Source organism: Helobdella robusta (assembly GCF_000326865.2).
Source record: "Helobdella robusta unplaced genomic scaffold HELROscaffold_25, whole genome shotgun sequence".
Lineage (NCBI taxonomy): Eukaryota > Metazoa > Annelida > Clitellata > Rhynchobdellida > Glossiphoniidae > Helobdella > Helobdella robusta.
Window position 1 is genome coordinate 614,751 of NW_008704310.1, and position 10,938 is coordinate 625,688.

General features: G+C 33.9%; 2 protein-coding genes across 2 annotated transcripts in view; both read left to right on the forward strand.

Annotated features, from left to right (window-relative positions):
• The window catches only part of HELRODRAFT_172924 (hypothetical protein), a gene marked incomplete at both ends in the record, with an annotated part of 1,764 nt that extends 1,384 nt beyond the window's left edge, over positions 1 to 380 (forward strand). The window contains one exon of the mRNA XM_009019584.1: positions 101 to 380. Coding sequence (XP_009017832.1) covers positions 101 to 380 — 280 coding nt within the window. The remainder of the gene's footprint in view (positions 1 to 100) is intronic.
• A 2,294-nt stretch (positions 381 to 2,674) lies between these two features.
• HELRODRAFT_172925 (hypothetical protein) lies at positions 2,675 to 7,950 on the forward strand (the record flags this gene model as incomplete). The annotated part of the gene is made up of 6 exons (XM_009019585.1): positions 2,675 to 2,684; positions 3,932 to 4,073; positions 5,067 to 5,181; positions 7,397 to 7,441; positions 7,515 to 7,638; positions 7,889 to 7,950. 6 exons carry the CDS (start codon positions 2,675 to 2,677, stop codon positions 7,948 to 7,950), a joined length of 498 nt encoding a protein of 165 aa, XP_009017833.1.
• Between the last annotated feature and the right edge of the window lie 2,988 nt (positions 7,951 to 10,938).

Genomic DNA, 10,938 nt, shown 5'->3' on the forward strand with positions numbered 1-10,938 from the left:
CTAACGCCAAACATTCGGTAGAATTTATAGAATATATATTTATATATGAACCTATATGTATATATAGTTTTTTTAATATATTTATCAATGATCTTTGCAGATCGACTGAGGCTGTTAAGTATATCATGTATGCGGATGACACTAACATTTTGGCGGATGACGATTCTATAGGTGAAGTTGAATGTATTCTTAACTCAGAGCTCGTAAGAGTTCACTTGTGGATGATAAATAATAGACTGCAAATTAATTTATCAAAAACGTATGCCATTCTTTTTGGTCCTAAAATTGTCACCAATTTACTAACATTCTCTATTTTCTACAATAACAATTTGGTGGGTCGATTGGACAAATTAGTCTTTCTAGGTGTTACAATCTACTGACTGCGACTGCTCCATCTTTCTCGAGAATTAGAAGTTAAAAGGAAGGTAGTTCTAAATTTGTCCAACCAACTAACTGAATTGTTGAATCACTGTGATGTTGATTGCAGTGTCAGGAATGAACTAAATTTATGCCGGAAAGAATTTATAAATGCATATATGCAGCATGAATTCGGAAAATAAGTTTATTTTGAATTTTAATAAACTAAACGTTCACCAAAAAACTTTAGTGAGAAAAATTGAAAAAACGAACTACAAACATATTAACGCCAAACATTTGGTAGAATTTATAGAATATTGTAAAAAAAATATATATATATATATATATACACACTGTGCCTCTACTCTACTTTGTTGATTCCTTGTTTGTTTAAAGTGAATACTTAACGCTCATTTAATTAGTTTTACAATCTTCGACTTTGTTAAATATAACACTTGTACGTGTTTTCATTATCGATGATTCCTCTGTTTCTAAATTCATTGGTAGGAAGAATCCCAATTGCCCGTTGTTGAATATTTATAATCGGATGTCTTTGTTCTATGAGTATGATTCGACTAGTCGTAAATTATAATGGTTGTTATTGTAATGTAAGATTTCAACACTGTGCTCCAAGATTTTTTTTTTTTGAAATTTTAGTTTTGTGTTTCTTTTTCATGTGATTCTTTATAACGTCAGTTTGTACGTGCATCGTGAGTCTTTTCGATAACTTGGTCGTCGTCATACCAATATATTCAGAAATATGTTGTCTACACTCACCAATATTTCATTTAATTACAAATTCTAAAGTTGGTTTGGTGTGAACGCTCTTGAAAAATGTTATCATCGTCAGTTGGCATGTAATGAAATGAAAACATTTCCTTAAAAAAAACTCAAAAATCATGTGTTCTCAGGTGCGCAAATAACAACAAGCGATGTATGCAACAACAGAAATACACAAACAAAGCCACGCAAAAAGATAAGAGGCACACAGATGTAGATACACAGGCACAAAGAAAGGCAGACTCATAAATATAGACGCATAAATATTATCATGCATGATATGAGATGAGACTAAGTAGTTTGTAAATAAATAATTTGCTAGCAGTTGAACGACGAATGATCAATGAATTCCTGTATTAGATGAATTTTTCTGAAGACGACCAGCATCCTCCCATATTTCTATCTCTTTTTTCTGCGTCTTCTTATTTTTGAATGTGTGTGCGTGTGTCTGCGTGTATGTATTGCGGAAATCAAAAATTATTGATTTTATTTTTTCATCCTCGCCTGATCTACATGCAAATAGCTCGTTAAGCCTAAAATCAACCATGCAAATATTTTTGATTGCCTCGTCAAAATAAAAACCCAACCGGTTAATTTCAGTTTGACAGAGTTTGCTTAAACAATTCATATTTGCAATCGTCCTCTTTGCAACTTATCATCTGGGCTTTACCAACTATTGTACGGTATTGTTTTGTAAATATATATTAAAAGCAAAATCAGAAAGTCATTTTATAATTACAGCAATGGTTTTGAAGCCGCCATTTAGTTAACCGTTTTAAAGATTGTAGAATTCATTATTGTTCAGATCGTCCTCGAGAAGACTACAGCCAAATTTTATTGGAAGAAAATAAGTTTAGGATGCTGTCTAATTGAAAAACCCAATTAACGAACTTTTAAAAACTGAATACGATTACATACCTACAAACACCCACACACGCACACACACGCACACACACAAAACAAAGTTAGCAAACAAACGACGATCCAACGAACTAGGACACAAACAAAAAAATAATAAATTGCAGCCGAATGGTCGGCGCTATTTTTATTCCTCCTCATAAGGTCCATGGAGTCAGAGTGCCAGGAATATATCTTCATAGCAATCAATGCACATCTCAGATTCTTATTGATTGCATCTCGACTTGGTTTATCTGCTCTCCAATGTTCTTTTATATTTTTTTATCTTACTTAATATAAATAGAAGATGTATTTCTTCCTATCCATTTATACTTGGATTTTTAAAAAATATATATTTTTTAATGTTATATATATATATATATATAAATATATATATATTCAAATTCAAATATACATTTTTTTTATTATTTTTAAAAAATCAGAATCTGACAGACGCCAAAACTGTCACATTATGCAAGGCAATAATTTAGAATGATAACGAAAAATAAATAACTGAATAAGAATGTTTAAATGTGAGAAGATGGAAATTAAATAATGATTGAAAAAACGAATAAACAAGATAGTTAATTATGTGACCATTCGAGAACTTAGTAAGCGAGTTATCGCAGAAGCCGGGAAAATGGCAAGAGGTAGAAGAAGATGAAGGCTCTTTTTGACTAGCTATTGCCGCTCTGGACTGGCAGATAGCAGATGAAGAAGTGAGTTTTGTGGTCGATAATGGAGAAGAATGATAAGGAATAGGAATGTTTAAGCATGGAGAATAAAACAATGATTTGAAAAAATGAATAAATAGAATAATGATTAATTGACACCAGTTATTGACTTAGTGAGTTAAGAGTTTAAGTTACTACTACTACTACTACTACTACTACTACTACTACTACTACTACTACTACTACTACTACTACTACTACTACTACTACTACTACTACTACTACTACTACTACTACTACTACTACTACTACTACTACTACTACTACTATCACCACCACCACCACTTCCACTACTACTACTGCGACTACAACTGCTAGTATTAGTAGTACTTCTGTATTTGCTACAGCCGCAGCACATTTACTACCACTGCTATTATTAATATTATTATTATTTTTATTAATATTGTTATTATTATTCTGCAACATCGTCATCGTATGCCATTTATTGTGACAGAAATACTAATTTGAATGCATCATTTAGAACTAATTCTTTCTTGTTGTACGCATTCATCTTTAGGATGTCGAGCTTCGTAGAATATTTTAATTCTTAGTTTTAAAACAATTTTACTTTTATTAAATTTTAATTCATTAACAATTCTTTTTAACGTGTGATTTATAATGAAAATAAAATGATGTTCCCATTATTATTATTATTATTATTATTATTATTATTATTATTATTATTATTATTATTATTATTATTATTATTATTATTATCATAAATGGAAAAAATGTCTAAAAATAAATTCGTAAAAACCCTTTTATAAATAATCATTAAAATTTGTTTATACAACCGTCCTTATATCTTCCAACCTCTATTTATCCAGTCGTTACATTATTATTATTATTATTCATTGTTATTTTTATTATTATTATTATTATTGTTATTATTATTAACATCTCCCAACGATTGGAGCAACTTTCATGTGTGTCATCAACAAATAATCCCCAAAAAAATTCATATCGAATAATTTTTTTTACGTTCGATCAATTTTTCAGCAGGCCTTTTTTTATTTTATTATAATTTTTGATATTATAGTTACTATAACTATTGATGAAATTATTATTTATTTTTATTATTATTATAGTTGTTATTATTATCGCTGCAAGAATATTTTTATTCATATATAATTAAATTACTCAATTTGAAAATAACTAACCAGCTGGATTGATGAACATTGAAGTAGCTATGTTGAGATTTGTTGGTAGCTATGAAGATGGCAGGCAAGTTGGGGACGGAGGTTCAACTGAAGTCTTCCAAGCATCATTTTTTGGACTTTTGAATAAGGATCTTGCGATTGTTTGGTTAGTTGTTGTTATTGTTGTGTTGTTGTTGTTGTTTTTATTGTTGCTGCTGCTGTTGTTGTTGTTGTTGTTGTTGTTGTTGTTGTTGTATAGTTCTCATGTGTTGTTTGGCTTGATTTCTTGTTGTTTCCGCGTCCAGTTGCCTTTTGTTGCCGATGATTTGTCCATTTCGACTTGATACCTCAATGATCAACATCTTCGTTTCTGTATGCTTGATGTTGTTGTATGTGGTGGATGGTGTTGTTGAATTGTTGCACAGATCTGAGGGATGGTACAACACGTCAGTCATCTAGCTGCTGTCATAATCATTCTAATGCTTTTTGTCGCTGATTAATTGTTTTGTCCTCAAGATTTTGCACTCCTTTGTGTTCGATCCCGATTTGTTGAAAATTTCATTGCAAGACTCGTTGAAATATCTGTCAACTCATACATTCGTTTAGTTATTCATTAATGCATACATTCCTTCGTTCGTTCATTCGTTCGTTATTTGGTTGGTTCGTTCTTTAATTCATTCATCAATTCATTCATATGTTTCTTTTTTCATCCATTTATATATTTATATTGAAAAAGACACAAGCAACACAGTGTGATTCTACATTCATTCATTCATTCATTCATTCATTCATTCATTCATTCATTCATTCATTCATTCATTCATTCATTCATTCATTCATTCATTCATTCATTCATTCATTCATTCATTCATTCATTCATTCATTCATTCATTCATTCATTCATTCATTCATTCATTCATTCATTCATTCATTCATTCATTCATTCATTCATTCATTCATTCATTCATTCATTCATTCATTCATTCATTCATTCATTCATTCATTCATTCATTCATTCATTCATTCATTCATTCATTCATTCATTCATTCATTCATTCATTCATTCATTCATTCATTCATTCATTCATTCATACATTCAACTCAATTTCACCAGTTTAATTTATCATTTAATGAAAAAAGGTGAATATTTTATTACCAGGTACATTCGCATCTCAACATTCACCCGCCAACTCGTCACAAGATTCTTTCAAAATTGGACTTTCGGGTATACGTTTAAAATTTTCTGTACTCACAGCTTAGCACTGAAGAACACGGTAACGATGTGAAGCTGACGAAGTAGCCACAGCAGCTCCACTATCGTGCGTGTGCAGCTGACGAAGTAGCCACAGCAGTTCCATCATCGTGAAGATGCAGCCGACAGTGAAGTCCCATTGCGACCAACAGCATGGACAACATCATCCATGTTAATTCTTCCATCCAGCCTTCTCCTGATCACCAGGTGCCACAAAAACAACGTATAGAGCTTCGAATTGATGCAGCACCATCTTTGTCGCCATCGCATCCATCCTCATCATCTTCATAATTTCTTCAGCATCTTTTCTTCATTACTATCATTACCACCATCATTTTCTTTTTCATCATTATCAACACCATCGCTATTTTTTGCTATCTATTGTCAGAATTTTTATATTTGTCCCGATCTTTCAACGACACAACATTACAACAACACCTGAATTGAGATAGTGACAACAAAACAAAGCCTGGATATTACATGGCAGTAACTACACTTCAATACAAAGCAACAATTTTCCACCAAACAAACAACAACAAAAAAGACGACAACTATACATATATGAAAAATTGCTGTATGTCAATATTTACATAAACAACGCAAGAAACATTCCTACCACCCATAAAACATTCCAACTAGAAAACAACAACACACAAAATGAACACAACAACTACAACTACAACTCAATCCAATGAAGAGACGGAGAATCAGCCTGCCCACTTCAATACGAACTAATAACAAAAATACACCAAAATTACAAAACACAACAACAACAAAAACAAAAACAACAACAACAACAACAAAAACAACAACAACGACAACATGTATCTTTTGTTGATGTCTTTTATTAAATAAACTCACGTACTTGAAAAGTTCAACACGCATCATCATCACATCATCACACAACAACATGCGGCATCATCAAACAACATAACTGTACAACACTACAGCATAGACAAACAACACACTAATATCAGGAAAGCTACAAAAAGCATGACGTTCACAAAGAGTATCAACATACAACATTAACAACACATAAAAACTTAAGAACAAGAACAACGACAAACAACAACAATAACATCAATAAAAAACAACAACAACATCACCACCATCAACAGCACCAAAAAAACAACAACACGAACAACATCAACAACAACACAAATACCAACAACAAAATTAACATCCACAACAACAAAACCAACAACAATACCAACAACTACTACTACATCAACGCCAACAAAAACAACAACAACAACCACAACAGCAACAATAACAGCAACAACAACAACATTGTCAACAGCATCATCAATAAAAAACCATCAACAACAACGACATTACCACCATCATCAACAATAAAAACAACATCAACAACAACACAAACACCAACAACAAAATTAACATCAACAACAACAATACCAACAACTACTACTACATCAACACCAACAAATACAACACCACCACCAACAACTATTCCTACTACTACTACACCAACAACAACAACAACAACCAACGAATCTTCTTGGTAGGATGTTCTAGAAATTTGTAGTCTGCTAATCCCGGACGATTGATCGATATTTTGGCGGCAAATGTTGATTGAGGTGGCCGAACACGCAGAATTTTAAGTAGCTCTAGTTATCATAACCATCACCTTATCGATGATGATGATGATCATCATCATCAACCATCACCATCAACATCATGATCATCAACATCAATCATTATCATCAATCGACAACATCATCATCATCATCATCGTTATCAACAACCACAACAAACACATCATCAACAACAACAGCAACAATTACACCATCATTTTTATAAATGTTATCATCATCACCACCATCAATATTACCATCATCATCATCATCATCAGTGCATTGCAATATCGTTAACACAAAGATTCAAACTTCATATAACAATTCAAAAGCATCTAAGTTAAACACTTGCTTGTTGTTGTTGTTGTAATGTTGTTATGTTGTTGTTGTTGTTGTTGTTGTTGTAATGTTGTTATGTTGTTGTTGTTGTTGTTGTTGTTGTTGTAATGTTGTTATGGTGTTGTTGTTGTTGTTATTGTTGTTGTGGTGGTTGTTCGTAAAATCGTAACTATCGTTGCAGAACAATGTCTGCGTTACACATTAACAATTATTTTTAAAATTTTGACGAGGTTTCAATTCTATCTACAATTTTCATATTTAGTTCCTTCTCATGTTCAAACATTTTCTCACGCTTCGAACCAGGCTGTCTTAAGATTTGATGGATTCAATTTGTGTGGTCTTCATAAGGTTCGTTCTTTCTTCACAGCCCGCCATCTCTCCAAACAAACAACAACAACCCATCACATCACGCCTCAAACAGAAATCATCATCTTCAGACGTCCTGGAGTTCGTAGCGTTCAACTTCAGCGAACGAACGAACGAACAACCTTCTCCGACGAACAACCATCTCAAGTGCTTAGAAATAATTCCACAGACCATCCAAAGTCTCTGTTTTTTCCCCACTTTGCATAAACACGTTTGCGCAATAAATTGAAAGGTGGAACTGCGTGCAAGTGCATTTAATAAGCAATCGTACAACCCAACAACATTATATTATTTCCTTGCATCATTATTATTGCTGTTATTATTAAGTTGTTGTTGTTGTTGTTGTTGTTGTTGTTGATGAAGTGCAGTCGAACGCGTTAGACTAACAGAAATCTTCGAATGTTATTTTTTATTCATACGGCACACCAGCCAGCCAGCCAGCCTCTGATAATGTACAGTGTGACCTGAAGCACATTAGGATTGCTCCTTGAAATTTATTTCATATTCCACTGCATTGGAACCACTGAGAATCATGGAAGTACAACAGCAGTGTTCAACGTGCATGTTCGTACAACATTTAAACGAACAGTTCTCGTCCGAACATTATTATGTTCACGTTACGAACATTGTGAACAATATCGCGCACAAACAACAAACACGTGAAAATAAACATTTAATCGGAAATGTAAATTATTGAAAAAATGAATCGTAAAATGTCTCCATGATATCAACTTCTTAATGAGCCTCATGCAAACATGATTTCATGAAGGTAAAGCAGGTCTAACAAGTGCACACACACACTCATCCACGCAGCCCACATGCAGCATATCAATACTTCGCCACACAGTTAGGCAAAAATCTTATGTCGAAACGATTATCTCACAACCTTACACATGGCATAAAAATAGCACACTGACAACACTAGAAACACACACACACATACACACACGCACACACACACACACGCGTAAACACGTACACACACACACACACGTAAACACGCAGTGAATCTCGCCTAAGGTGGTCAGATGATGTTAAACTAACGAAGCCATTTGTCAACGGGTATGTGTGCCTCGCTCGCTAAATAATAAGATCGAACGTAAGAGTGAACGTGAGAGTGAACACTGGAGTGAACGTTGGAGTGAACGTTTGAGTGCACATGAGATTGAGCGTTGGAATGAACATGAGAGTGAACTTTGACGTGAACATGAGATTAAATATCAAAGTGAACACGAAAATGAACATTAAAGTAAGCATTGGATTTAACCCGAGAATGAATATTGATTTGCAGGAATGATGGCGAACATTGGAGCAAACACAAAAGTGAACATCTGAAGGAACATTGGAGTGGAAATAAAAATGAATGCTTAGAATGAACATTGGAAGATGATAAAAAGTGAACAGCAAAGCAAAATGCATCAGAAGGAATGATTTGCATCTCAAAGTGAACGAATCATCACCGAGAATGTAGAGATGTCCTGTCGAATGAATTATACAGGAGAATCGTAACAAGAGTGAATACTAAAACAAATGACAAACACTGAAGCGAACCGTAGGATGAACACAAGTATGAACATTGAAATGAACAATAAGGTAAACCATTAAAAAACATGAGAAAAAACATTGAAGAAGAAACTGAAAAAATTTTGAAGGGTGCAACGGGGTGAACAATAGAATGAACATTAGAGTGAGCAATAGAACAAACGTTGTAGTGAACATTGGAGTGAACATTGTAGTGAACAATAAAATGAACATCGGAGTGAACGTGAAAGTGAACAACAGTGAAATGAATACAAATGTCGGATTAAAGAGATGACATAAAATGGATAAAAATGTCGATAGGCATCATGAAAACAGGGATGGTGGGTGGGCCATGATGATGATGATGATGATGATGACGATAAAGTGGTGATGATTACGATGTGGTGATGAAGACGATGATGTGGTGATGATGATAATGATGGTGATGACGATGATGATGATGACGATGAAGGGGTGATGATGATGATGATGGGGCGAAGGTGATGACGACGATGATGACGAAAAAGTGCCTTAAAAATGTTGTCAGATTGTCAACCATGATGCATGGAGTATGAAAATTTGTTCAACGAAAGTTAAACATTCGCTTCAAATTTTTAATATTACCAAATGATGGATGGATGGATGGATGGATGGATGGATGGATGGATGGATGGATGGATGGATGGATGGATGGATGGATGGATGAATGGATGGATGGATGGATGGATGGATGGATGGATGGATGGATGGATGGATGGATGGATGGATGGATGGATGGATGGATGGAAAGAGATAGACGGATGAAACAAATGATGTATTAGTGGATTGTTGTGAAACTGAGAGAGTTCATTTAAAATTTCTTATCACAACACATTTCATTTCAAAAATAATCATAAAAATAGTTAGCACTCGAAAGATGTTGATACTTTTGTTCAAAAATTGCTTTCAACTCCAACATTCATGACATTCAATTGTAGTAATGATACTCATATCACGTGACGCTTCGCCCACGTCACATTATTCAAAATATAATTATTACCGACCCAACAATCCATCCCTGATATTTTAGACCTTAAAACATGGGACCGAGAAGACGCGCGGTGTAATGAACATGTCCTCTTGCGTATGAAACGTCAGGAAAGGTGGCGTCGATGATTCTGTCAATTTCATGCTTGGTGTGTTGGAGTGGGGTGGAGGTTGCCAATCAATTTATGATAGGGGGACTCTAAATGATGATGTTGTTGTTGTTGGTGGTGGTGGTTGTGGTGATGGTAATGTTGTTGATGTTGTTGGGTCGTTTTTATATTTTGCTAGTTATGTTTAAATTAATAAATAATGTTTTTCCAACATTGTCATTCATTTTTGTTGCTCTGAATTTTTATGAATGACTTACGTAACTCTGTTTTATGGTCATCTTCAATAGCCATCCTATTTCCAACCGAAATGTCTCGCCATACTCACTTCCAGGGCAATCACGTGATGTTCACAAAACAACAACGTCATCAATTTCGTAATCACAAATCCCATTCTACCTATCAGGACCTTCTCACGCTTGGTCATTTCATTCAACTTCACAATTCCAATCATTTCCATTTTCAGGATCATAATAACATTCAACTGCATCATCATCATCAACAACATCATCATTATCAACAGCATCATCATCATCAACAACATCATCGTCATCATTAACAGCATCATCATCATCAACATCAAAATCATCATCATCATCACCAACAACATCGTCATAATCATCAACTATATTATCAACAATAGCAACGTTATCATCCTCAACATCGTCAACTCGCGTTTTTCTTAAGCCTTCATGACACATGAAACCATATCTTCCCAAGTTAACATCACATGTGAGTCTGAACAGGTAGCATTAAGATGAATCCATTGGCTCATACTCTGTATGACAACATATTTCCAATGAATTGTTTATGTTTGTTAATGAA